At 35.7% G+C, this 27,079-nt stretch overlaps 5 protein-coding genes across 10 annotated transcripts in view; 2 read left to right on the plus strand and 3 right to left on the minus strand.

The window, feature by feature from the left end:
* LOC105456263 (membrane-bound O-acyltransferase domain-containing protein 2) overlaps positions 1–131 on the minus strand; it is an 11,031-nt gene extending 10,900 nt beyond the window's left edge. Inside the window, exon 1 of the mRNA XM_011700196.1 lies at positions 59–131. The gene's annotated coding sequence lies outside the window, so the exon portion shown is untranslated. The remainder of the gene's footprint in view (positions 1–58) is intronic.
* A 110-nt stretch (positions 132–241) lies between these two features.
* LOC105456270 (putative homeodomain transcription factor) lies at positions 242–6,981 on the minus strand. 2 transcript variants are annotated; one of them, XM_011700212.1, is made up of 17 exons: positions 6,814–6,981; positions 6,595–6,736; positions 6,255–6,394; positions 5,744–5,955; positions 5,477–5,663; positions 5,161–5,297; positions 4,979–5,081; positions 4,655–4,867; positions 4,258–4,325; positions 3,850–4,019; positions 3,647–3,783; positions 3,208–3,517; positions 2,889–3,117; positions 2,712–2,807; positions 2,486–2,629; positions 2,299–2,394; positions 242–2,224 (listed from the first exon to the last, which is right to left on the minus strand). In XM_011700212.1, the coding sequence occupies exons 2-17, from the start codon at positions 6,633–6,635 to the stop codon at positions 2,075–2,077; spliced, it is 2,433 nt and encodes an 810-aa protein (XP_011698514.1). In that variant the 5' UTR covers positions 6,636–6,736; positions 6,814–6,981; the 3' UTR covers positions 242–2,074. The 2 variants fall into 2 exon arrangements, with proteins under 2 accessions (XP_011698514.1, XP_011698513.1); XM_011700211.1 differs by having other exon boundaries at positions 6,595–6,981.
* Positions 6,982–7,341: 360 nt separating this feature from the next.
* Positions 7,342–9,468, plus strand: LOC105456269 (deleted in autism protein 1 homolog). 2 transcript variants are annotated; one of them, XM_011700209.1, is made up of 5 exons: positions 7,677–7,766; positions 7,922–8,275; positions 8,588–8,888; positions 8,974–9,104; positions 9,195–9,468. In XM_011700209.1, exons 1-5 carry the CDS (start codon positions 7,764–7,766, stop codon positions 9,408–9,410), a joined length of 1,005 nt encoding a protein of 334 aa, XP_011698511.1. In that variant the 5' UTR covers positions 7,677–7,763; the 3' UTR covers positions 9,411–9,468. The 2 variants fall into 2 exon arrangements, with proteins under 2 accessions (XP_011698510.1, XP_011698511.1); XM_011700208.1 differs by having other exon boundaries at positions 7,342–8,275.
* Positions 9,469–10,230: 762 nt separating this feature from the next.
* Positions 10,231–14,856, minus strand: LOC105456271 (probable serine/threonine-protein kinase ifkC). 4 transcript variants are annotated; one of them, XM_011700214.1, is made up of 10 exons: positions 14,631–14,856; positions 14,388–14,560; positions 13,591–13,779; positions 13,340–13,502; positions 12,823–13,193; positions 12,443–12,729; positions 11,615–11,791; positions 11,294–11,470; positions 11,071–11,205; positions 10,231–10,970 (listed from the first exon to the last, which is right to left on the minus strand). In XM_011700214.1, exons 1-10 carry the CDS (start codon positions 14,747–14,749, stop codon positions 10,701–10,703), a joined length of 2,061 nt encoding a protein of 686 aa, XP_011698516.1. In that variant the 5' UTR covers positions 14,750–14,856; the 3' UTR covers positions 10,231–10,700. The 4 variants fall into 4 exon arrangements, with proteins under 4 accessions (XP_011698516.1, XP_011698515.1, XP_011698517.1 ...); XM_011700213.1 differs by having other exon boundaries at positions 12,443–13,193; XM_011700215.1 differs by having other exon boundaries at positions 12,443–13,193; positions 14,388–14,568; positions 14,631–14,723.
* Positions 14,857–15,472: 616 nt separating this feature from the next.
* LOC105456272 (telomerase-binding protein EST1A-like) overlaps positions 15,473–27,079 on the plus strand; it is a gene marked incomplete at its 3' end in the record, with an annotated part of 85,637 nt that continues 74,030 nt past the window's right edge. Inside the window, exons 1-17 of the mRNA XM_011700217.1 lie at positions 15,473–15,577; positions 16,623–17,085; positions 17,273–17,558; positions 17,676–17,948; positions 18,068–18,315; positions 18,425–18,622; positions 18,706–18,841; positions 18,923–19,098; positions 19,212–19,436; positions 19,519–19,866; positions 19,956–20,123; positions 20,240–20,764; positions 21,007–21,085; positions 21,170–21,280; positions 21,364–21,375; positions 22,451–22,675; positions 23,260–23,321. Of these exons, the coding sequence (XP_011698519.1) occupies positions 15,529–15,577; positions 16,623–17,085; positions 17,273–17,558; positions 17,676–17,948; positions 18,068–18,315; positions 18,425–18,622; positions 18,706–18,841; positions 18,923–19,098; positions 19,212–19,436; positions 19,519–19,866; positions 19,956–20,123; positions 20,240–20,764; positions 21,007–21,085; positions 21,170–21,280; positions 21,364–21,375; positions 22,451–22,675; positions 23,260–23,321 (3,584 nt within the window). The remainder of the gene's footprint in view (positions 15,578–16,622; positions 17,086–17,272; positions 17,559–17,675; positions 17,949–18,067; positions 18,316–18,424; positions 18,623–18,705; positions 18,842–18,922; positions 19,099–19,211; positions 19,437–19,518; positions 19,867–19,955; positions 20,124–20,239; positions 20,765–21,006; positions 21,086–21,169; positions 21,281–21,363; positions 21,376–22,450; positions 22,676–23,259; positions 23,322–27,079) is intronic.

The following is a 27,079-nucleotide window of genomic DNA, read 5'->3' on the forward strand; positions in this document are numbered from 1 at the left end:
ATATATATATATATATATATAGACATTTATATAACATATATAAAGATACCGAGATTACCTTTTGAAATGATTTTTCTTGACAATTAAATTTTCTATAGTCTACAATGTCTACATTGATATAAACAGAGGCAAACCATAAATCTGAAATTAACTACAAATAAAAATAATTATGTTTTATAACATATAAAGTATTAAAAATATTTTTCAGTTTTTTTTTATGTACATATATGTAAATTTCATATACATACAATTGCTTTTATTTCTTCTATTTTTCAAGTTTAAACATGTTTGAAAAATAATTTACATTCAATCTTATTATCGCACAGGTACCATTTTTCTCATAATACATACTCTATCTCGTAATACAGTATTTACATATGCCTCAAATGTATTCTAAATTCTTGAATATACTTATGCACGCATTTCAAATACATTTTATCTCTACGAAAATATATTGCAAGTCATCAAATTATATAACGATTAATAATTATCCAGAATGTATTAAAATTTATTAAAGCTCCAATTTACATTTTTAGATTTACATTATTTTTTTATTTTCCTCTTGTTTTTAGTCCAGCATAAATTTGTGGTCTGAGGGCTTGTTTATGACCTATGAGGCAAATTTCTTTGAATTGTCTTTGAATAGAAAACGAACAGTAAAAAATATCATTCTCAAATAATAATCATTTCTTTGAATTTCTATCTATTTTTAGTCATCCTCTTATCATCGATTAAAAATATGAAAAAAGTGATGCTTAACTGAGAAATCGATCAAAAATATTTTTCTTCTGAGAGCACAAATAAATTTATGGGACACTGGACGAAAAGCAACTATGTTAAAAAATAATGTAAATGTAAATTAGGGCTATGAATAAATTTTACAAATATATATATTTAAGACAATTATTGATTCGCTCTCATACATAGCCTTAAGGATATACGTGATGAGTGATCTCGTTATCATTAATTAAGCTCGTGAATATGTTCGTCCGAATAGATACTATAATCTGAATTGCTAAAATAGATGCAAGATAATATACAAAATAGAATGTTTTCCATTCACAACAACATTAATTTACTACAACATTCAGAAAATTTTAATTTAAAACTATAAAAAAAAACTCTTGAGGGAAGTCCTTACACAGTCGAGCCCTTTTCAATATATAATTATACTGTACATTGAAAAAAATTCCAAGTACTCTACACATCTTCATTAAGTGCAAGAATTTTTTTAATACAATTTTCAACATTAAACATAGTAGGCTAATAGTGATAAAATAATAATATACAATAACTCGAAAAGTTATAGGCTAATCAATATTCAGATAGCATACAATAATGTATTGCTTTGTTAAATGTGTGCGTTAGTGATTTCATCTACATACGAGGATATAAGTAATTTTATCCGAAATATATTAAAAAAATTTATAAGAACGATAGAAAAGCTACATCATGTCATTACGCAAAATAGTCTCGTTGCTTTTCAACACATAAATTTGTAGATTACGTATTAGAAAGCAAGGGGAAATATTACGTTGCAAAGCGATGTACTTGTAAGTTTTTTTACTTCGTTTTTAATAAATTTTATATATTCCGAATAATTATTGAGCCACCCTCGTATTATAATTTTTTCTTGCTAAATTAGTTGGCCATGAATTTAATGAAATATGTTCATTATTTTATTAATATATAATATGCAATCTTTCTTCCAATATAAATGAAGTAAAGTCATGTAGCAAAGAATTGTGTGTAGAAGAAAAGTCATATGCTTTTTTTCTTCAAATTTTTTGATAAATTTGAAATAATTTTTTTTAGTGAGAACTATAAATCTTTTTTTAATACGAACTTTTTTAAATTTTGAATATATTGAGTATTATATTGAATTGTCATTAATTTGACTAGTTAAATAAGGTTTTGTTTACTTACAGTCTCGAATCTAAAGTATCTTAAAGTTAACTAAGTATAATATTAAGCCAAACGATTTTCGCTGAGGATAGATTAAGTTCAAATCCAGCAGATAGTCTGAGATTGATAGACAATGACTTGTCCCTCACGTATCATATCTTACATTTCTCTATTTGATTTTTATTTTATGTAGTTTCAGCTTGAAACCAAGCAGTTCCGAAAGCACTCCTGAGAGTGCCGACAGCAACACCACCTTAGTAATGGTGTATAGATACGGATTAGCCGACAGCCCAGAGATTTTGAATGGGCTCTCCAATTCCTGCGAAAAAAAATCCCTTTAAATTAGTTAATTCATTATTGATCCTTCATTGAATTTGTAAAAAAAATATATACCTTTATTAAGTCAGCCGCTAATTTCAATACGCTATTTGCAACCATAAGCTCTTCCTTCTTATGTGGTTTTTGCTCAATTTGCAAATATAAGTTGATCTAAAAATTACAAAAAAAAATAAGAAAACGTTCTAAAATAGAAGTTTAAGCATATAATAGCAATAGAAGTTTATTATACAACAAAGTCTACCTGTTCAGTTATCAATACCGAGAGATTTCTGTACTTTTTGTTGATCTTTGTTCCTAATGTCATAAACCGTAATATAAATATCCCAAGCGAGAAGCTCCAGAATAATGCTTCCACATTGTATCGTGAGTGCAGACTTTCGAGATCCTAAAATAAGATTTGCATTGTTAAAAGAAATAAAAAATTTAAAAAAAGATTTGTTAAAATAGATAAAATAAAATGTACTTACTTTAATCAATTCCAAACTTACAAATGACAGCAGTAATAATGTAACAATAAACACTGCTGAAACAATTACGTCTACAGATCGTTGCGGACCTCTTCGCTGCAATATAAATTGTACAATGTAAAGTATGAGACATACAAATTTAATTTTTAAACTGACGAGCATATTTAATATTTTTACCTTCAAGTAAGATCTGACGCTAAGCCATGTCTTTATATTGCGCACTTTATTCAAACGGAAGTGCGGCAGGTCAGACTTTCGCGCGCGTCTGGATGATGTTAAGTGAGAAAATAATTTTGCATACAAAAGTCTTTGTTTGTACGTTCGCTCCGCTACTGCTAACAGGAAAAACAGACAGCATGACAGCATAAATCGTTCGAACGTTGAAATTAGCACCACTGTTCGTTCCCTGAGAAAAGAGTACAGTCGTTTAAAGAAAAGAGAAACAACTAATTCGTAAACATTTTTAAATGCAAATCTGAAATGAATATTCTCTTACCAAAAAGTGCTCCCGAATGCGATACCAATTATTCTGCACAAGACATCCGTGTAGGTTTCAAAGTTCACCTGAATCATATCACTTGGCAAAAGACTAACGGACGCATTACCGATGTTATCTGATCCAATGTGATCACTCAGCCGTTTTATCGATGGTATGAGACATAATGCGACGCTGAGTATCAGACCGCCGTAAAAGTAATTCATGCCCTCCGGCATGGATTCGACTCTGGCGATAATCGCTGAACTGATATCGAGCACTGATAATTCAGCCTTTTTAATATCACGCCGCGTCCAAATCGTACACGAAACTGTAAACAAAGTGGTGCAAAGTAGACATTATTAAATTTGCGTCTGTTGTTAAATTTGTGGAACGTACAGTTGCTTAAGACGAACCCCCGCATATCTTTATTCATATGAAAAATTTGTCGTGTACTAACCGCGATCGGACGATGTGCAAGTAGAATTAAATAATATCGAAGGCGGTAACTCAAATTCCCATGAGAAAGGATGCTCCACAAACTCTCCATAGTTGAGATTAGTCTCGCTGGCCAAGTCGGATTCCCCGAGTTCCGAGCTGTAATAATTTCGTCCTATGAAAAGTTATGCCTTGTTAAGATAATATTAAAATATAGTATCTTACCTGTAACTACACTCGTCACTGTTGGTAGTTACTCCCATCCATTCCGTGGCGGAAGTTGTTGCCTCCGTGAGATGATGCGTCGTAGCTTCCTCACACTCGCCTTCTTCCTCGCTCTCGCACTGCTGCCGTGTCTCTCTTGATCCCAATACTTTCGTTGAAGCATCTTTATCCTTGAATTAACAAAAATACGACAAAGACGACAGATTAATATTAGATAAATATTAATATGCATTAAATATGAATCAAAATATCTTTCGTTCTTAATAAAGGATATTAAAAAATATTTAAAAAGAATTGGTTAACAAAAAAAATAAGCGCAATCATAAAAAAAAAATAAACAGAAATTTTATTAGGTTATACATCTGAAAAGAAAAAAAAGATAAGTGAAACTTATATAAGTGATAGTACCTTAAGATTGCCGTGAATATTGCTTTTGCTATCCGTAAAATTGTCATCATTTTTTAATGGGTCAGGTGCTGCGTGGAAAGTGGAAAACGATGATTTAGCTATTACTCCATTTTATACCTTTCCAACAAAGATTAAAGCGTGTTAGCGGTTCGGAAAGCAACCACAAACAAAAACAAATAAAAAAAAAAAGATTACTTTCACACAGTGTTACATGAATCGTAAAATTGAAAGAGCTATTAATTAAATATTTAAAAAGTTACTTTTACATTTTTAGAAAAATTACGCATTTATAAGTTCTGTTGTCTGTAGCTGTGTGTCAGTAAAGACTTGTCATCTTTGCAAAACTGTTAACTGTCCAACAAACTATTTTTTACAGGCATGTACTTGTAAACCAAACCTGAGTTCTTTGTCGAAATTTGTTGGCCAGTGCTGTCTTCCGACCATGACATATGATCTTTACTCTGTTGTGCTACACCCAGTCGTGACTTATTTCTCTGCACCAGTGCGCGGCCTATCACTTTGTCATTATCACTGGAAACATTACCATTTAAACTCTCAAAGCCATCGTCATCTTGATGGATGTTTGGTACATGTTCCTCTGGTACATCATCTGTTACAGAGAGAAGTGTCTGTTAAAGATACACGAATCGCGAAATATATGATTACCGCACGCGAAATATATGATAACCGCTTGCAACAGATAAATAAGATTTTTTTTTACCTTGCTGTTCACGATTAGTTGAACTTTCGTTTGCGGGATCAGAATTTTCTCCGGTTGTACTTATCGATTCTTTGTCATATACTACTTGAGCACTTGCAAGTTCCTATTACAACAGAAAATTTCAAATACATACGTATGATAATTAGATAAATATTGTAGATTTGAAATCTGAAAACATTTACCTGAGATTGGCTAACAGTTGAGGAATTCTGTATGACCACTTTCTTAGCAAATCTTACTGCAGTGAATACTTCTTCGCTTCCTGTACTCGCTTTCTCCGAAATTATATCTTGAGAGGATTTTGCATCCTTATGTACACCTTTAATTAAGATTTATACAGATTTATACAGACCTGTTCTCTTTAGCTAAATACTGTTGCACCGTTTATCTTTTCTCTTTTTTTTCTCTCTCTCTAATATGGAGAGAAAAAGAGAAAAGATGAACACTGTTATGAAAATGTTATAAAATTAAGTGTCCTTTGTACTTTTGTAAACTTACGTAAATTTTGTCTAGGCCTCGATTTCCCATTTCTGCATCTAACATGTCGAGAGCGTCTTGTTATTCGTTGTCTGGATTGATTATAAGTCATAGTAGGGCCTGAATGTGTCGACACAATATGGGAATGGACAATGCACAGAACAAACATCATAACAACAGGTACTAATACTTCTGACATTGACACAATCTGTAAACAGACGTGACGATCAAGATGGGAAGATAGCAATGCAACATGTTCTAGAAGATCAACAAATAAACTTTTCATACTTCCGCCTCATTTTCTCTATTCGCGTAAACGTAATACAGGAAGAGATTGATCGCTTGCAAGCTGTACAGTAACAAGAAAAGCACAAAAATGCGATGACTCGTTTGCTGTATCCACCACTTTTTGTACAACGGAAGGAACAAGAGTCGCTGAAACGCTAGGCAAGCTACCGTCAACAGACCATGCTTCGGCTTGGCTTTTGGAAATGAGGATCCTACACACATTGATATATCATGGATGAATATATATGCCTATCAGGGAATACTAATATACATACATACAGGGTGTTCATAAAGTATCGGACCCTCCCCCCCCTCTATCTCAGAAAATACTAACTGAATAAAAAAACTTTAAATACAAAACTTTTAGGAAATTCTGAGATCTTTCTGAGATAGAGGGAGGGTCCGATACTTTATAAACACCCTGTATGTGTATATATATATATACATATATATATGAATATTATTAGTATTTTATGTAATATACACAGCTGTTAATATCTTTGCAGCGTACCGCGAACGAGATCCACGTCGATCAGCTCCGTTTTGAGTTTCGTTGTTCTCATCGGGACGTGCGTAAGCCCGTCAAGAATATGCTGCTCTATAGTCCTCTCCCATTGCTGCTTATCATACGTTCCAATCTTTTTTTGATACCTGAAAGAATTTACATCTTATCAATCTAGTTGCCCTTCATGTCGTCTCTCCGTTCCCGCATCATCGCCAATATCGTTACTTTCTAATTAACATCTAACGCCCAAATTAAACGTCCGAGTTCCGGGAACCGTCGCCGAATAACGTCAAATTTTTAGCTACCTAGTACAAAACAAACTCGACGCGAACAGAGAATTCCTCACCAGTGCACCAGATCGTTGAGACCCATGTGGATTAAACGCATTACAGTTGCAGCCTGCGACAAGTAATCTCCGGTTGGGCGACGAAAATACGACGGTTCGCGTGAAAGAACAAAAAACAGGAGTACACGACCTTCCGCAAGTTCTACACACGAATGATTAGGAAACAGTCACAGGGGTAATATTTATCACACCATGTCGTGTCGTATCTACATGCGGTACCGTGCGTCGAAATGAATTCTCGTTCTCATTTAACATTCGTCCACGGTTAGGTTTGCTCTAATGAATTTGCATTATCAGCATCGAGCGACACGTCGGACTGGCCGGATTTGACTTGACTGCAAGATGGAACGGTTTGACGCACAACAAAGCACAGCCCATGGACGGAACATACGTCGAGGCATTTTACGATCGCCCGATTTAGATCCGAGATAGAAGGGGAAAGGTGGCGATTTCGCTATCAAGCGGCTCTCTTTGAATAAACAACAGGCGGAGCAGCGATTTCAGGTGGCGGCACCGCAGTCACCGGCAGAGAAATTGAAATATATAATATTTCTATTGTCCATTTCTGCCAACGTAGATTAACTTTAATCACGGTTTTACTTTTTATCGTTTTCTAATTCTTAAAAGTAGAAAAAGATATAAGTTAAACCTAGATTCAAGTTAATCTACGTTGGTAGAAATACATAACATTGCAAAGATTACGAGTGATTGAAGTTTATTGTGCATAGTCCATAGCATAATGCAATTACGTTACCGCGTTCCAAAACCCGTTCAGGAAATGGGTTCACGCATTTAAAACGCCGGGCAAGAAATATAACCTGAAACAGACTCGTGTTTTGAAGTTTGAGTAATGAGAGTAATGAGAGTATTATATAAATATTAAGGATTAAGAGTATTATATAAATATTATCTGAAAAGAATCTAATAATTCTGATATAAAAACAGTAAAATGGAGTTACAAATTTAAGTCATTCTGTGCCATATAATTTTGAATCTGAAAGGCTGTACAATCACATAACCAAGAAAAGCCTGTAAAATATGCCTCTGTGTACAAAAAGGAGGATATAATTGTTAATTAATGATCCTGTATTACATACGTAACATCGTGAGATTTAAAAAATGGAAGATATTACTGTTAATCGGTACCTGCCTCCTTGCATCAAGAATAAATGGTATTTTACAAAGTTTATATCCTTCTGTAACACAGCTGACGGAGCTGCACAAGTGTCCGGCGTGTTACGGAGTTTCCGCATGTCACAACATTCACAAAGTGGATCTTCTGTGGAATAACGTTAATGCGATAATTTCCCATTTGTTCGGCGTTAAGAACGTGTTCTTTGGAACGTACAATCAGAGCAAGGTGGTGCTCAAGAAATTGGCACACTCGTCCGAATTAAAAGCACTTGACGTTACGTTATGCAGCGAACTCCAACTGGGATATCCTTGCTCGAGTGTTCCACTGGACGGATACACAGCAGATTTTTATGATCTCATTAGAAAGATAATTACTTCGGATTTTTCCAAGGACGACACAAGTCGCTTGAGGCTTTGTCCAACAATAGGACACTTGGATGATCTATTTTACAATGTTCATCTCAATAATAAACTCGTCGATCCCACACAGTATTTAATCAATCTCTGGACATTGGTTTCCATAAATCCAGAACCACTAATTCTTCAGGTAAATTGCAAAAGTATATGAAAGCTATATATACTTATCAGATAGCACATAGAGTAAAAAAGAATTCATTAGTATATTCGGTTGTACAACATCAATTCTGAGTTCATTTTCAGGTGCAAGAATTCTTTTTCAGAATTTTTAGAAGAATTCTTTTTGCATCTGAAAATGAACTCAGAATTGGTGACATATAACTGAGTTTTTTTTAAACTCTCTGTACTCTCTAGGTAGTTAAATTAGGGTTTTTTTTTATTAAGATAATGTTAGACTATTCTTGAAAAAAATTGAATATGCACCTCTCGACATTTCTTTCAGATCTTATCTGCCGAAGATGGATGGCCTGTGCCAAAATATTTCGGAGCTTGCGGCCGGATTATTATCGAGGAATATGTCGGGTTACCACTGTCTGATTATTATGACAAGTCTTGGATTCAAAGAGTGAAAATAGCGTCGAGCCTTTTGAATGCCGCTTATTTGTTTACCTTCAAGAATGAAAGCTTTGGTTTTTATTTAACGGATATATCGGCCGATAATATTGCCATTGACCATGAAAATGTAGCGAAATTTATCGATTTGGAGAATATCATTATCGTTGACAAAAATATTTCTCAAGAAGGTAATAGAAATTTTCTTGTTACAAAAATAAGCGAGCTAATGACAATTGACGAATATATTGCATGCTTGATATATATAATTTATAGATGAACCAAAGGAGTGGCAGAAAATACATAAGAACACGATGCACTTCGATTGCCCCGATTGTTTTGCATTTTCCGCCGAGGATATTTGCAATCATCATCTAAGTGATCACAATTATTATGCAATTTGTCAAGTAATTGTCAGTTTATTTATACATAATTATAAAGTCAAATATATCGTTTTATAGATAGTATATTAAATATATTTGTAAATGTGCTTGCAGCTTCTATTAAATTTAGGAAATGAAAATCCTTTTCCTGGTGGATTTCTTCAAGATATACCTACTAATATTGAACAGGAGTATCCAGATATTGAGTATTTATTACAACAATGTGCTGTTCCTGATTCTATCAATTCCAGAATATTTTTTGGTCAGCAACTCAAGGCATTGTTGGATATGATTTTAGAATTATCTCAACATGAATACAATATAAAATAGTTTAAATTATAATGGTTACAATATCTTGAAAAATTCCATATTATTTTGTTGAATATTTTAAATATGTTTTACCTTTGTTATCTTTTATAATCTTTTCAAAGAATATTTTTTATGTTAATTTATAATTTAATGTTATATTGCAAATTAATTTATCAATAAAATAATATAAAATTTTATAGAAAAATGATATGTAATCACAATTAAATTTAACACATATGATAATAAAATGCATTTATATATATCGCTTAATTTATTACCTTAGCATTAATGTTTATAGGGAAGTTTGAAGGGATAATCGATTTATGTATGTTTGCAGATTATACAAAACAGTGTTAATAAATAAAAGAAAACATAATATTTGATGCATTTTAATTGATGCATATGTAGTAAAATGCTTATACATACATGCTTATAATAAAAATTGGATGTCTAAAAAATCGCCTGTAATATGCGAGGTGATTCGGGACTCAAAAAGAAGGAAAAAAAGTTATACAAACCTAGGTCTGGAAATAATAAAAATCGTAAATTATTAAAAAATAAATAAATTTCATTTTTTAACATAAAAGTAGATATAACTTAAAAAATCGTAATTTATTTTTTATTATCATATTAATCATCATGATTACTTATTATGATTATTATTACGATTTTTAAGTGTTATAATTAATACTCCGTGGAAACAACTCATTTTCAGACCTATGTTTATATAACTTTTATTCCTTTTTTTTTAGTCCCGAAGTATTGCGCAAGCGATTTCTTGGACACCCTGTATATATTGCGTACATAGTAACAATATAAAATATTTGATATTTACGCAAGATAGTTTTACGTACGTTATATTCGACTAAAAGATTTAATTGGCACTATTCAATTCCAGATATCTTACAGCCTCATTTTAGCGTACGTCAAATATTTGTAAATCATAAATACAATTGACTAACAATAAGATCATTGATTGATTTAAGATATAAATGTGTATGTACCTATCTGCAAAAACTCATACAGTATAGATCTCCGAGGAACGTTTTAACGATGTATGTCCTTGGGAAGAACATTCCCTCGGACGTCTAAAGTATACTGAGTAGGAATTATTATATATCCAGATATTGCTCATGTCTATTTAAAACAAAGAGTTGGATCAAAATCGAACTTCCAAAATATTTAAAAACTAATCTGATTTTACGTGCGTAAATTATTATTTTCTTAGGAATTAACTCGAGAAAAACATGATACTTGCAGTCTTCTTAATGTCATGTCAAGGTTTTTCGCAAATTTAGGCTCCGTAACAGTCTAGTTTATGCTCTTGTCAGGTGACAATTTCTCAACTTTTTCCTTTAATAATGCATTATTGCAATCCAATTGAGATTGCAAGAATGTAATCTGTTCTTGCAGTTTTTGAATTGTGTTATCTTTATCGCGATTATCATCTGTTAATTTCAAAACAGTATCTTTCAAACTATTTATTACTATATCCTTGTCGTCGTCAAAATTCTTCAGAAGTTCACTCGACGATGGTCGTTTGCCAGGATCCTTTTGTATCAATTGCATGACTACTAGTGTCTAAAAGCATACACAATTCGGGTTTAACAAGATATAATATAAATGTATATGATATAAAATGCAATAAAAATACTTAAATATATGAATAAATAAAACTCACCCATTTGTGTCGCTTGATGAGAACTTCTGGTATATTACCATTCTTTAAGGATCTAATTATAGCACATAACTCCATTTGCGTTTTTATCAAAATTAAAAGCTCGATGAGGACAATTCCTATACTGTAGATATCACTCTGTAAAAAATATCAAAATAGAGAATATATTAAAGTATATTAATATAATATTGCAGTCTCCAGAAATTTCTTTTTTTTTCTTAATTACCTTTTGATCACACTTTCCCTTTAGTTGTTCTGGTGCTGCATACAAATGAGTACCAATCACAGAATTATGACGTTTTTCTTTTTGTAATTCTGTAATTTTGTGATTCAGACAAGCTAAACCGAAATCACCCAATTGAATCTGAAGTTGTCCCGATGTCGAAATAAATATATTGCTTGGCTATAAAACATAAACATTTTCTATTATATTTTAGAAGATATATATATATATATATATATATATATATGTGTGTGTGTGTGTGTGTGTGTGTGTGTGTGTGTGGGTGTGTGTGTGTATCTTTTAATTAAACATGCGTATTTTTACCTTTATATCATGGTGTATAATGTCTTGAGAATGTATATAGTTGACTCCAGAAACAATCTGTTGAAATATCGCTCTAACCATTGGTTCAGGAGTTGCACTTATTTTACCGTGCAGCCATTTCTCGAGTGTTTGTTCACACAAGGCCATTTGAATGTATAAAATCACGTATGGTCGATTCTGTTGATCCAAACATAATAAATATTAAAATTCACGTTAATCAATATACTTTCAATATTCAACTTTGTTTCAAAACAATTATATATTTATGTAACAATAAATCTAACGGACTTTCAAATTTAAAAAATAAGGAAAAACGAGGGGTATTAAGAATCACCGCGGTACTTGGTACTTGAGAAATCCAATCCTTTTAATTATTAAAATTCTTCATTACAATAGTTGAACGGTTCGGGTCTAATAAAACATATACATATTAAAATAATTTTTAATAGAAAGTCGTTTCACTCGTTTTATATGTATATTTATTTGATATTTATTATAACGTACTATTGTCCTGCGATTTAACGATTCATTATTGTGACTTCTACTCTCTGCCACAATTTTAAATCGCCTATAATCTCTAAAATCGGTTCACCAACCGATCATGAGTGATACTTAGGAGACTTGTCACGTGTGCGGAGAAAGGAATTAGGTCTCATTATTGTTGAAGATGGCTCAAATCAGAGCCGAAACGTTCAAATAATAAAGAATTAGTAATAATTAAAAGGATTGGATTTCGCACGCATCAAGTACCGCGTTGATTCTCACTAGCCCTTGTTTTATATATTTATATATATTATCGATTCATTACCGATATATTTATTTACTTACTTCTGTGGAAGTGTACGTGCACACTTTTTGGCTACTGGATTCTTCGCACGAATAACTACTACTAGTATCTGTGTCGGTAATTGTTTCATCTGTACTTTTACTTTTATTTTTGCTTTTTTGGAAAGAAATTACGTCTAAACTGGATTCGTCAGTACTTTCTTCTATATTGCTATCTTCTGTGATCCTTTCCTTTATGGCGTTATCTAATGAATTGACTTCCTCAAATCTTATGCTAATAGCACTACTACTATCACCAGTATTCTCACATATCTTTTTCTCTCTTGTATCTGTATACATATCAATATTAGCAGATACTTTAGTATCACGTAATATATTTCGCTCACTGTGGCATATCTTATTATTATTATTAAGATTTAGACCTTTTTCACTTTTGAATAAATCGTCAATGGTCTGCGAGTTGTATTTGGATACTGGTTGATGATACTTTGATCTGTGTGATGATTTACGATCTGGGGATGTCGAGGCACTGGGAGATGGAAATTTTGGTTCGATCCAAGCCGCATTGTACGAAACAATATTAGTATGATTTAATTTAGCCAATGTCCGCACTTCTTTCAGTTGCGTCTGGATTGTCTCCATATGATCAACGGGCATGGTTATTTTTTTAATCGCATATTCGATGCCGTCGAGACGGTGTTGCGCTTTATAAACCTTGCCAAATCCTCCACGAGCAATGAAGCATATTTCGTGAAATTCCTCGTGATAACGGAACAATTTCGGTATTATAAATCTGCATAAAGAGCAAAATAATATCATTAATGTGTGACGTTATAAGATCTAGAAAAACATATATATTGTATAGAATATACGATATATGTTTTTCTAGATCTTGTAACGTTAAATTGATATCATTTTGCTTTCTTTATATTATAATACCTTGGTAAGGACATAGCTAGAACATTTTCGTTTCCAAGTTCAATGTGAGCAAGTTTAAGCATGTGGCAAAAAGCACGTTCATACTGTCCTCTTAATATTTCGTATTCCGTCGTGTAGTAATTGTCATTAATTAAATTCATTTGGCGTAGTCGATTACAGACAACTGTAAAATACAAGCATAATCATTATCATTACCTCTTAACAGAAAATTTCTATGTGCCAACTGGTAAGGCTGAAAGAAAATCAATTACTATAAAATAATCTTTTTCTCTTGGCTTTATCCTGTTCCATTGCAGTGCATAATTGTTGTACGAGCGATTCGATTAAAACACTAGCGGATTGAGCTATTTGCTGCTCTTGTGGCTGGATTGTTCCATTGCTTTGGTTTTCATCAATGTCGGTGAGGTAAATACTGATCGGTCTGACATTGTCACCCGTTCCTAGAGAAATCAAGATTAAAAACAAAATATTCTAGTCTTAAAAACTTATAAAAATATTCATTTTCAACGATAAAGAATAATGTAATATATCGCTGCATTGAAAAAAAAGCGACAATTAATAAAAAAAAATTATTTTTTAAGCTAACGAAAGGAAAAGTCGACCTAAAGTCTGATTTTAAGATTTTCTTTTTATTGAGTAAAAAAAACTTTGTGTCACTTTTTTATCAACGATATGATGCCTGTATAATATAACAAAAAAAAGAGGAAAAAATTATTGTACATAAACATATTTTTGCGAGATATCTTTTTTTCCTTCACATTGAAATGAATTTTGTCGCTTATTAATTTAAGATAAATGTTAGACAAAAAATTTCGAATTTTCTCCTACATTTTTTCTTTGTAAAAATTCGTTTTTCGTAAATGAAATAGAATCGGAGGATAACGCATTTTGGAGAGCAAATTTAAACATTTCAAACGGATAAAAGTCACTCAATCTTATATACATTTTCGGCCGAGGGAAGATAACTTTGAATATTCGAAAAAGAGCGCCAGATTGGCGGAACGATGGTACACGTTTATATATTATATAAATATTTATATATACCTACCCTGATCAAACGCGGCTACGGTCACCAGAGCACTCCAAGGATGGTTCGTCTGTTCCGTATTCTCTGTCATTTCGCGATCGGAGGAGATCGAGTCTCTTGTTGCGTGCCTCATGACGCCGAGCCATGCGAGAGCAGACTGACGAGGCTCGCTGCTGACAGCTCCGAGGTTCCACCTATCGAACTATAAACGCTGTGAATCGACGATTGGGCGCGCGCTCGCACATGTTCCCCACACCGGCCTACCTCTCCCGAAATCCTGTCTCGGCCACCACGTCCAGGCAACGTTCCACCAGACGTACGGACGCTATTCTACCTGAACAGCTACGAAGCGAAGCGACGTGCGGATCCGTGAAATTCGACATTGTAACCGAGAGAGATACGTGGAGGCACACTGCACTCGAACGACGTTTCGAACGTTCTAGAATATTCTCGTCTTCTCGTCACGTGTACCGCGGTTGGCGGTCTAATTGATAATGTCCGTGTCGCCTCTACCGATGCGGATTAATTTTAATCTCGGTAAAATTTATATTTTTTATCTTTTTTTTTAAGTTTTAAGAGTTGTTAGAATTTTAGAAGCGCGTTTATTAGTTCGATCCTGTTAAACTTTTATTTAATGTAAGCATATATTCTATAAATTGATTATAATCTCATATATTAATCGAATCCCACGGAGAATAGAAAAGTCAAAATTAATATCAAATTGACGTAATATTGACCAAAATTAAGTCATTTAAATTACGTAATACTAACCGAAATTGCATCATTTAAGTGATGTAAATTCGATCAATATTACATCAAATTGATATTATATATATTTTGACTTTTCTATTCTCCTTGGGACGTAAGGAGAATAATCGACTGTGATGGGTCAAGTTTAAAGCTTCAAACAAAATTTATATAATCAGATAAGGCGCAAAAAACAAACTTTACCTACTATCAATCCAGCGGTATCGTCATTGACGGTCGATAAATTAGCCGCTGTCGCGAGGCTCACGAAAGAAGACGCACATAGGTGGCGCCGTAGTGCTCGGCTTCCTCCGACGAGAGTCGGTCGGCACGACACCTCTCGATTCCTCGCTAGTCGCACTCGCGGACGTCGCTGCGGTAGAAAAATCTTGACTTCACGCGATTGCATTTCAATATGGCGAACCGCGACAAAGGACGCAGAAAGTGGGGAGGATTTTCACAAGGTATCTCGGCGAAAATGCCATTATTTCGCGCGCGGAACGATCGTGCGGCGTCGCGCCGTCGCTGGCACTCTCGCGCGCCCGATTTCGGCCCGGGTCCGCGATCTCGTTCCCGGCGACTCGGATCCTCGACGGCCCGACCGTGGCGAAATTAACCTCACCGTTCGTGCTAACCTACAAACACCCTGAGAGCGGGGCATACTGCGATGTCGTGTTATTTTATGGCGTTTGGCCGACGCGACGATTGAATCCGGCGATCGCGTCGCGCTTCGTTCGACGGGGCGGATTCCGTGCCGCCGACTCGCGTTCGGTTTCCCGACCGGGCGGCGTTCTCCGCGCCGCGAAGGGGACGTTCCGCTCCAGCTAAATTCCGGCGCGTCGTCGAGAGTGTCAACACAAACGACTCCGCATACTTACTTTTTTTTTTGTAAAAGTCGGTACTTCGCTCCGCGAGTTCTCTGACTTCGCTACACTCGTCGAGAAGTAGATCTTAGATGCGGAACTTTTAAGCTACAAGTGGGACGCATCATACGTATAAGTTTGCGGAATTTTTCTTTGTCTACTCTTCTGTCAACTTTCTGATCTGTAATATGCAATATTGTGTATGATATTGAGTAATTGTACATACAAGTGTGTTACAGAGTGAATGATGTCATAGACTCACAATCGCTTTATTTATAATTGCGTATCTAAATAAAGAAGTATACACATGTGAGATATTTGGTTTAATATCAGTTTTATCAAACCAAATCAGCCTTTATTTTATATTGTATTTTTATTACTGTGTTATACATGTATTGAAAAGATATGATTAAAGAAAAGAAACCATGATGCAATATGTAACAATTTATATGTATATTTCTGTGTTATTCTGTATTAAAATTGCTGTCATATAATCATGATTTGATGATAATTTATATGTAAATGAGCAACAAAATGATAATTATACATGTAAAATATTTGAATAAAACGTTTGTGAATACAAGGAGGAGATTGATTGTGAAAAACTTGGATTTTTCTACGAGCAGTATTGTAATACAATTTTCAGAATCAATGACTTCTAAATTGGAGAAGGAACGACTGGCGGGGATGCGTGGCGGAGGGAATAGAGCGTCTCAGGCCTTGTACAGACCAGGAAGTGGCCCTTTACGTAAGTCAGGCAGATCTAACAGCACCGCCGACGAGTACGATAATGAGAATGGCTCGCAAGAGAAATCCAGATTGCCGCCCTCTGTCCAGTATCGTCTGAGGCAGTCACAGCTTAATAGAACAAATCAGGCACAGGACAGTCCACCTCTGTCACAAATCGACAATGTAACTGAAAAACTGGACAATACCCATATTAACTATAGAAATAGCAGCAATAGCGAACCGACGCAAAGCACCGGCAACAACTCTGGCGGGGGTGCAGGTAGAAACGATCCGAAAAGGAAAAATAGGAAACCTGAGCAATTGCTGTACGTACCGAAGAAAGTGAAGGAAGCACTGGCTGAACAGGATGGAACCAATAGGTAAAACAATCATGCCCTTTTGTTCTAAGCATAAATAATCATTCCCATTTGATCTAAGCATAAATAAAATCCTAATACATAATAACTATCCTAATAAATAAAAACGTTAATAAAATAATACTTGGAAGAGTAACACGACTGTAACGTCTATTATCATCCTATAATATGAGCTATTAAATTCTGTTAGATCTCCCAGCCACGCTGCATGGGAACGTGAGAGAGAAGAGAGCAACGATCGCGATTCTCATTCCAATCGTAATCACAAAAGCGATCGCAATCGTGCGAGCAGTCACAGCGCGCAAGACAATGAGAGCGAAGGCAGGGGTAGAGACGACACCAGTAAACGGTATTCGGGTAATCGTCGACATCGTCACGTCAACGAAAACGAGGAGCGTTGGTACTGGCGATCCGAATCGCCGGTATCCGCCAGAAACTGCGTGAATCGAAAGGACAATCTACGTGAAGTCAGACAGGTCTGTGTGATTTGAAATAATGAAATTGTACTGCAAAACAATCACAGATTATCCAATTATAATACAAAAGTTTGTGTATAGTTTAACGTGGGAAATACATCTTTTGCGTGTTATTAGGGCTCGGAACCTTTATCTATGACCAACCAGAATGATTTTAATCGTACGCGAGACACTCGCAGTGTAGAGCCCGTTGGACATTCGGATAAGTTTCAAGGCAAGCCACCCACAGGTCGACGCAATATGAAAGACAGTTTGCCGAAGAATGCCAAGTTAGAACTCTTGCCGCCGCGATTGCAAAAGAAATATCTCATTGACAATGGATACGCGTTACCTAACAATCCAGGAACGTCCGCAGAGGACTCTTGGAACGGTAGCAGTATTACATTTCAGGTAAAAATTCGTTCAGTGCTTTATATTTTGTATTGATTTTGCCAGTGTGTTTTTGCAGTTCATGATTGAATATATGGACTATAATATATATATATATTTATATATATATATGTTAACAGGGTTTGTCCAGTTATAATTATTCACCACAATCTATGCAGCATTCACAAACGATGCAAAATCTGCCACCATCTGGACCATCGCAGTCCAGTTGGGCTAATACTGTACCGACGAGGGGCAGAGGTAGAGGTAGACTTAGACCCGAGGAACTGGATGGTACAGCCAGCAGTGTTTTTAGGCCTGTTACACCCGAACAATACTCGGCTCCAAGTTCCAGATCCCATACTCCCAGCCAGGAATATATGAACAGGTACGATTGTATATTAATATTTATATTGAATTTATTTTAAGTAAATTTTTCATATGAATACAATTGGTAAAAACTTTTATTGAACATTACAAAAATTCACGGATGACAGGTCTTACGATCGCCGTGGTAGCAATAGCACCATGTACACCAGCATGGAAAGTTTGAGTCGCGCCGATAGCGTAATGATGCCTCCGCCGTCATCCGCATCGCCTGCAACTTCGCAGTCAAATTCGAACAGAGGTCACAGATCGCCTGAGAATTATCGCAGAGGTGCGACATCGCCAATGGACGATCGCACCAGCAACATGTAACTAAATATTTATATAGTCACTTATTTCTTTTTTGCTCTTTTTATACGTGCAGTCGATGACATAGCTTTTGTTAATTAAGGCAAAGAACAATCACCAGTAACACGTACGAACACAATTCGAATCTGGACAAGCAGAATAATCAACAAAACACGAATCTTAGCTCCATGAAAAGCGAGTCGTGTAACAAGTCGTCTTACACCACATCTGAGACATTCGTAAGTGCAGTAAATTGATGAATTGATATTTTTTAAATATTTAGTGGTGTAAATATATAGAATTATATTTCAATTATATAGGACTGGAGTGAAGAAGTTGAGTTGAATGAAAAGTTAGAACAGGAACATTTGAGCCGTAGTTCGTCCGTATTAAGTATACGGGAAAGCACAAGTGGGGTGCGAGGTCAGGCCGCAGGCGAAAGTCACAGGAAACGTAAGAAAAAAAAACGTGACAAACGTGATCGTGACCCTGATCGGTAAGCACAATTTTATTGCGTCTTTTTATCTATATTTATCTTTTGAAAGATAATCATGAATGTTGAAGAATTTATCATGTAACGAGAATTATATTTTTTTAAATTTATTCAAGTGGAAGTAGCCGAGACAAAGGGCGAGGCAACAGCCACGAACGTCAGAAAAATCAACAGAATAGAGAGAACGATAACTATAACAATAATCAAAAGAATAATAACAATAACAATAGTAGTAGGCGATACGATCACAGGAGGCGTAATATCATTCAACGTAGCCGAGAATCGAGTAAAGATAGAAATTATGGTGGCAGCTATAGAAACTTTGACGATCATAGACGCAGGTATTTATTTCGTTAAAAACTTTGAATTATACGTGCAACTTTTATATTTCTCAAATCATGTTACAATCATCTTATTTCACAGAACTGACAGGTACTTGGATGAAGACTGGAGAACAGGCAGAAAGATATCAACTTGCGAGTCGGATGACGGGAGACAAACTCCTAAAGTTTCTTCGCATCCTGCTTCACTTTCGAGCGTGAATTCAAACTCGACGGTACACGTATCGTCTTCCCCGGGATATAGTAACGCTCAACCGGGCGTCTTGATCTTGCCTAACGAGACTAGTCAGTCGTCTACGAATCAGACTGCTGCAACGTCTCAGGTCTCTCAAGGAAGCGGGCAGCAACAGCAGAGAACGCTGTTCGATCCGAATAATCCGCATAAACCTATTGTTATCATTTCACCCGGAAGTAGAGCAGCTGTACAGAGGTAACACGAGTTTCTCTTCTCTTCGTTCTTGCGATGTGTATTAACTATTAGAAATTAATTAAATAGCAATTTTTTTATTCTCTTTTAAGGGATAGCGACATGCAAATCTCAAGCGTTCCAGTATTCCAATCTAATGTAGGTATTACGTCGCCGCCTTACTCTTTCCATAGCGCCAAATTCGACGATATGCCACCACCTTATATGAATGACCAAATCGGAAATGTGAGACCTTCGTGGTATGAACCATTTTCTGCTAGGTATGTATCATTCAAAAGATACGTATTTTTTTTTGCAAGTATGGTTTGTCAATATAATTCGTGAATTTTGTTGTATTATATATGCTTTTATATTACTATTTAATTTTTTTTTTAAGTTTTCACTCAGCAAAAAATCACTGCCTTCTACTGGACATAGAACGTGCCGATCTGGAACTACAATGGATAATAAGTTCCGGTGGCTTTACCTCGTGTTTGGAGAGAGTCTCGTATATACGGAAATTTCTTCAAGCTAGCTTAAAGATCCTGCTTCAGACTGATATTAAATTCTGCCAGGCGGAGAACGTTGAGCAACACTTTTGGAAGATACTGTTTTACAATCTGATCGAGATGTTGCGAAAAGCGATGCCCAAAGAGAACTCGGACGGGCGGGAACGTTACAAGCAGATAATGTTAAATATCATCGATGAGGGTACCGTTTATCTGGAAAGTTTACTGGTTATTCTCGAGACTACGTACGAGTTCAAGTTGGACGCGTTTCTCGCGTCGTCGAGTCTGCCTAAGGGTCTCGGACTCTTGGGTCTGGCTTTAGTCAGCGCCCAAAAGATATTTTTATTTTTGGGAGATTTGGCGAGGTACAAGGAGCAAGCAAACGAAACGAGCAACTACGGAAAATCTAGGCAGTGAGTATTTGTAATATATATAATTATAATTACAGTAATAATTCTAAAGATTCAATATATTGGATTTAATTTTTTTTTTTAATGTAAACTTTATACCTCGTTCTCATTATTATTAAAAGAGATAACTTTACGCCTCACTAATTGCGCTTGACTCTCATTTGTCCGTTTTGTCGTTACATTTTGAACATCGAGAGTCCATCAATTTTGTTTTAATTTTTTCTTGCATCTTTTTCTCTGTACAGGTGGTACTTGAAAGCACAGCAAATCAATCCTAAAAACGGCAGACCTTATAATCAACTTGCCTTACTGGCACATTATGCGGTACGTACTTACAAATTACATTTATGATGAATGTATTTTAACGTATTATATATATATTTTTTTAATATTTTTTCGCGTTTTTAGAGACGGAAGTTGGATGCCGTGTATTATTACATGCGATCTCTTATGGCGTCCAATCCTTTCCATTCTGCCAGAGAAAGCTTGATAGGACTCTTCGACGAAAACAGGAAAAAGGTAAGGGAACTTATGAAACGTATTGTTAAACCGTTTGTATTTATACTAACGTTAATAATATTTTGATTTTCTTTTGCCGCCAGTATCTACATTATGTAAGTAAATTTTGATACTTGTGGTGTGAACTGTCTAGATGTTCATATATTATTTATTTGGTCAAGGCTTTATTATTTGTTTATTATTTCACTGCTCGTTATACTAGATTTTACGTGCTTTTTGGAGCCTTGATGTTTTAATCCATGCACTTAGATTCTTTACATTCTATTAACTCTTGATAGCAAATGCGGCAAATTAATACCTTTTGCAAACTGTAATTAGTTAAAATAGTAAATATAATTTTTGCATATATTTGCCATTAGCTGAATACACTTCTGCATATCAATTTTTTTTTATTTTTTATTGTAATCGCTCATGCGAATGTTAGTTTTAATAAAAGATTAAGAACACTGTACAGAAAGAAAATATGTACAGAACATTGCAATAATATAGAAAGGTGGGCGGCGGCACCACTCATATTTTTGGACAAATTCACACAAGAACACAATATCTGCTAACGATATGCCTGCAGCATTTTTGAGACTGCCTGTTTTGTAAGAGCCAACGTTTCTAAATTTCCAGAAATGCTTCGCTGTAAATTCCAAGTTAGAGACTTTTCTTATCTTCGCTAGAGCTCTGCACATTTCGTTAGCATGCACTTATCATAGATGCGGGAACTTGTACAAATGAGGAATACAAATATTGTCCAATGGACACTCGTTTGTATGACTAGCTGACTGTACAAAGGAAGCCCCGCTACCAAGCTCGTCGTCTTTACTCCAGTAATAAAATTTTTCAACGGAAATCAAACGAATTTAAGATAAGAAACAACTTTCGCAAGTATTTAATATTTCGCGTCAAATGGTTCGGTAATTAGATCACGAACTAAATCTCCGCTAAAGAATCTGTAAAAGAGATAAAGTTGGTCGCGGGGCGTAGCGTCATGCAGTGCTCTTATCTTTTACTTGTACATACATACATGGCGAAGATGTGCATATAACGGCAAATGTAACATACACCGACAATTGTAACGGCCGGTTTATACCGTGCACTGCATCCGTTACACGATGTATCGTAAATACATCAGGTATATACACGGTAGAGGTACTCTCTCAGTAAACGAAATATTCTTAGTACGAGTCTATCGAACGTAAACGGAAGGAGGAAAGGGAGTCGAAGGAGCGCGCGAGGATGAAGGAAAAAGAAGGCGCGAACATCATCGGCGGCGGGCTGAGGCGAGAGACGTGGATTCATCCAGGTGACGGTAGGCGGGTACGACGTACAACGAGCGCGACCAACGAAGCGAGATTGTCCCACGCAAGCGACTTGGAGGAGTTATCGCAATTAACGAGTGTCGAGGTATCCATTTCTGTTGCAACATCGTATTTGCCTAACAACTTCCGAACGCCATCCTCCATAGTGTGTATCCTTCGTACTCAAACGATAAAGTGCTACGCGTCTACTAAGCAAATGCAAAAGTTTTGAAAACTTTTGATATGCATGATTTCTTAAATTTTTTTTTCATATGTGATCGATAAACATTAATAATGATTATGTATATAATTAATATATATCTTGAATATATGTCTGAAAATTATTATTAATATATTGTTCATATGTTTTTGATAAAACTATAATCTTGACTACTACTATTATGAAATATTCTCGATTTATTACATTTTCTTGGAAAAGTCGTTAGTAAGAGTCATACGAGAACTAGCAAAATATTAAAATTATAAAAATTAATTTTTACTAAGATTTTTAAAATTTATTTTTTTGTTAGATATATAACGTTTACGTTAATTTATGGAGGTACTTTATTCTTGTAGTCAAAGCTGTATTAGTACATTTTTAATACGTCTGATGAAAAAGACAATTCTATATACATATATATGTGTATTTTATCTATCTCGTTATACAGTTTTTTATTTTTTTTTTGTTAGGTGAATAAGCGGTTTGTCACTTCGTACCTTCATGTTCACGGAAAGCTCATCACCAAGATAGGGTGAGTGTTTATTACTATTGATATACTTGCACGTTTTCTGGTGAAAGAAAAGAGAGCGTAAATGGCGTCGGTTGTACTCCTTTGGTCATTCGAAGATTCGTTTGTCGAGCAAGTAGCTCGATGTTGCTGTAGATTGGCTTGTCCAACTGCCCGATATTTGCATCTCGCGAATGCCGGTTCATACATAAATACGTCCAGTTTGTATCTCAACCGTTACATATCTCAACGGCGCGTTTACTGCGAATTCTATCGAGCAGAACAAATCGTCATTTCGTATTCCACTCGCATCTGCTAAAGATTGATAAAACTAGTGTTTATCTTTCGGTTGCCCAGTTTCGCATTATTAAAATAACTTTATATCTCTCTTTTCTTAGTCCACATTCTCTCGTAGAGTCTCGTGCATTATAATAGCATTTTACTATAATTATGGCTTTTTTAAACTTGCAAAAGTTACATGTCAGATCTGCGCAAAGCAGATGAAGAAACTTTATCTTATATGTAATATCACATAACATGAAGTAAAAAAATAGACATATAAAATCGATTTAACTATTATTAGATTAATAATTATTAAACGAACGAATGCGCGTTTGATATACAATGTGGTGTTCGCTAAGGTATGTCTTAACAGATCCATTTAGGCTTTTTTAAATTTTGATTATATCTATAATATAAATAACTTCAGGAAAGTCTGACACAAAGATTATTTTCATTATTCTAATGAAATTGTAATCATTAGATAAGAATCAGATGAACGAAGTGTACGCGTTCTAATTTAATGCGCTAATCTCACGATATTTCCATGGAAAGTTCAGAATTTGTCGTTAGTATTCAGATTTTCTGAATTAGCAACGTATCCTCAACAAAGTAAGGCAATCGGGCGAATAAATAAATTCCGTTCCTGTAATAAATAATCAGAACAACCCCGGTATCACGATTGAGCCAGAAATGGCGAAACGCTTAAAAAATTCGTGGCTGCGCCTCGGCAAGTTTATAAATTATCGTCGATCTCGCACGAACGGGATATTATTCGCGCCGTTAGAGCGTCGTGGAATTTAATCTAGACCGACTAATCCAGAAATATTGTGCCATAGAGTCTCCGGATCGCGTCCGGCCGACCTGTGCAGCTCGATTAGCAGAATCTTTTAAGAAAAAAAGAATAAACTGGGGAGGGATATATCCGCATTAATAATGGTATTAATCGCGTCTCGCGAATATACGGAATGAAAAACGAGTCCACGTTCTCTCTCTAGACGTATCCGAAGATATGTATCTGTAGGTATATAGCTTGAAGATATCACTGGATATTCCTTTAATTATAAATCTTTTATTAAGGTAACGCGTTTATTATGAATTTTTTAAATCGATTTGTTGTTTATATTTGAGTTTTTATATTTCATAATTTTTAATCTGTACTCTCTAAATTTTTTGGAGTGAAATTTCACTCTAAGGAGTGAAAATACTGCCACTCAAGTGGCCGAGTGACAGTATTTTCGCTCTTTTGGAGTGAGATTTCACTCTTAGAGTGAGATTCACTCCAGAAAATTTAGAGAGTAAAAAAATTTCCTTGTTCGGTTTGATTTTGGTGTGCTAATAACGTCAGATCCTGTTCTTTGTCTCGAAAATTAAAATTGAAATTAATCACGTTATAAAGCCGATCGCCAACGTGTTAGCTTCGTTTCGCATGGGAACGTAAGATTCGAAGGAGCGTCGCAGACAGGGAATGTTGTGTGTTTGTCATATAAAAATATATAAATGAATGCGATTATTCGTCCATTCTCGCTCATTGCCGAATGCCGGCTACTCGGCCCTGCACCAGCGCGCATCGCTTTCATGACCCCCTCCGTGAACCCCCGTCGAGCGCGGACCAACCGCGGGCATGTACGTACGCGGCTTTACGGTATGTAGCTTCGTGTTTTCTTACGCGTCGGTAAAAATGTTAATTGACAATTGCGTGGCGCCACCACCGACCGCAACGACGACGGTAACGGCGACGCGGACGGCGGTGGCGACGGCGGCGGCGGCGGCGGCGGCGGCGGTGGTGGAAGCGGCTGCGGGGAGGGATGTTGTGTCCCTCGGTCGCGCGTCGTGACCTTGCGAGTACACCTTGCGCGATACGCCGAGACCACCGCGTCGCGTACCAAGTCCTTTCAACGATAGCTCACCGGCGACGGAAATTCGCCCCGCGAATTTCAGTCCCTCGTAAAATTGTCTCGGCCTGTACTCGAGCAAGGAGTAAAGACAATCGGTTCCGCCGATCCGGACCGACGAAAGAGAAGCAGAGGGATGACGAGGACGGGGGAGCGCGTGCAGGAGGGGCGGAAGGAAAAGGAGAAGAAGGTATGGATGGGAGACTCCGGTTACTGCGATGCTCAATGTATATGCGCCTAGGAGCTACGTAGAACGCACTCTAACGCGGTCTATAATTGGAATCGGTACCGAACCGGTGCCATTGGTTAGGGGCTTGTTAACGACACGGTACGTGCGTGGCATAGGCACACGTACAGATCGCGGATGGGTGGATGGTAAGCGGATGGCCGGGGAAAGGGGAAGATGGGAGAGACCGTGCAGAGTCGGACGCGTAGTCGTAGTGGTATGGTTGGCTTACGGTGTTGCTGGCTGCTGCTGCTGCCGCTGCTGCTCCTGCTGCCGTAATGGATTTGGCTCATTACTGGCTGTAGCAGCACCGTAGTACGTCCCAGCCCTACCGAGTTATGTCCAAGGTTGCCCTCGTGCAACACGACCTATCGCGAACCATTTCCTCTCCATCTGCTATCGCGCTTTTCGCCTGCTACCCAAAGTCCTTCCCTTTCTCGAGCCCTTTTTCGCTGAGAACAAAATCCGAAATTTTTGCAATTTTTTTTTATTTGAAAACGAAAGATCACATCGATATGTTAAATACGTTAATATCGATATGTATAATGTTTTGACATGTGTAATTTTTATTAATCAAGACAGTTCATTAGTCTTGATAGGTTTTTTTTTTCATTTAGCAATTTTTCAATTGTATTTTTTATAAAAATTCCGACCGCAAATTTACTTAACCCTTTCATATTGAGTGAGATCTACATGGTTCCAATTCTCCAAGAATTCACATCCGCAAAAATAAAGATAGCGACTTCTTCCTGGGCTTATTTTAGAGATGAAGGATAGGATCTTCACGAAAAAATTAATACCCTCGTGAGCTTCATTCCTTGATGTGTTACCTCAAATACTCGTGAAATAGGATAAAAGTGAAAAATACATATTTTCCACAAAAAATAAGAAGCGAATTCTTTTAGGTTTATTTTGAAGATCAACATATTATATAAAAAAATGGCTTAATTCAAAATGCAGATTCAATACAGCAGACTAAATGCTGAATTGTGTTGGGATTCAATGAAATTTATTTTTTGAAGAGTTTTTCAATTCGCTCTAATTATGAAAAAAGTCTAAAGTCAAAATTTTCAAATGTAAGATGTTAAATTCTAATGTAACTGACGAAATATAAATAAAAACAATCAATTCTATCACAATTCTACTTTCATTTTGAATTTTGAAATTTTTGCTACAAATATATAATCAGCGATAAGACGTGAATTAGATGTTAATTATTTCTAGAAATAAATCAAGCACGAAAAGATTAAAGAATGAAACTTGTAAAAAAAAAGATAAAGATTCTGTATCAATTTAATGCGAAACTGTAAATTAGGAATTTCCGGTGATTGATTTTGAAAACATTGGTTATGAACAAACATATCAGTAGTAATAAACAGCTA

This window comes from Wasmannia auropunctata, unplaced genomic scaffold (genome assembly GCF_000956235.1).
Source record: "Wasmannia auropunctata unplaced genomic scaffold, wasmannia.A_1.0 LD335736.1, whole genome shotgun sequence".
Classification (NCBI taxonomy): domain Eukaryota; kingdom Metazoa; phylum Arthropoda; class Insecta; order Hymenoptera; family Formicidae; genus Wasmannia; species Wasmannia auropunctata.

Bases quoted from the DNA above. Each gene is read 5' to 3' on its own strand.
- LOC105456270 (XM_011700212.1), bottom strand. From the start codon at position 6,635: ATGCGTTTAATCCACATGGGTCTCAACGATCTGGTGCACTG. The intron at 5,082-5,160 runs GTAAATGTTTTC...CTGTTGTAATAG, and splicing joins CAACTGTTAGCCAATCTCAG to GAACTTGCAAGTGCTCAAGT. The intron at 3,784-3,849 runs GTAAGATACTAT...AAATTATTACAG, and splicing joins AGTGACGAGTGTAGTTACAG to CTCGGAACTCGGGGAATCCG.
- LOC105456269 (XM_011700208.1), top strand. From the start codon at position 7,673: ATGATCCTGTATTACATACGTAACATCGTGAGATTTAAAAAATGGAAG. The intron at 8,276-8,587 runs GTAAATTGCAAA...CATTTCTTTCAG, and splicing joins CAGAACCACTAATTCTTCAG to ATCTTATCTGCCGAAGATGG. The intron at 8,889-8,973 runs GTAATAGAAATT...TATAATTTATAG, and splicing joins CAAAAATATTTCTCAAGAAG to ATGAACCAAAGGAGTGGCAG.
- LOC105456271 (XM_011700213.1), bottom strand. From the start codon at position 14,749: ATGTCGAATTTCACGGATCCGCACGTCGCTTCGCTTCGTAGCTGTTCA. The intron at 13,194-13,339 runs GTATTATAATAT...CTCTTTATGCAG, and splicing joins CTAGCTATGTCCTTACCAAG to ATTTATAATACCGAAATTGT. The intron at 11,471-11,614 runs GTAAAAATACGC...TATGTTTTATAG, and splicing joins TTATACACCATGATATAAAG to CCAAGCAATATATTTATTTC.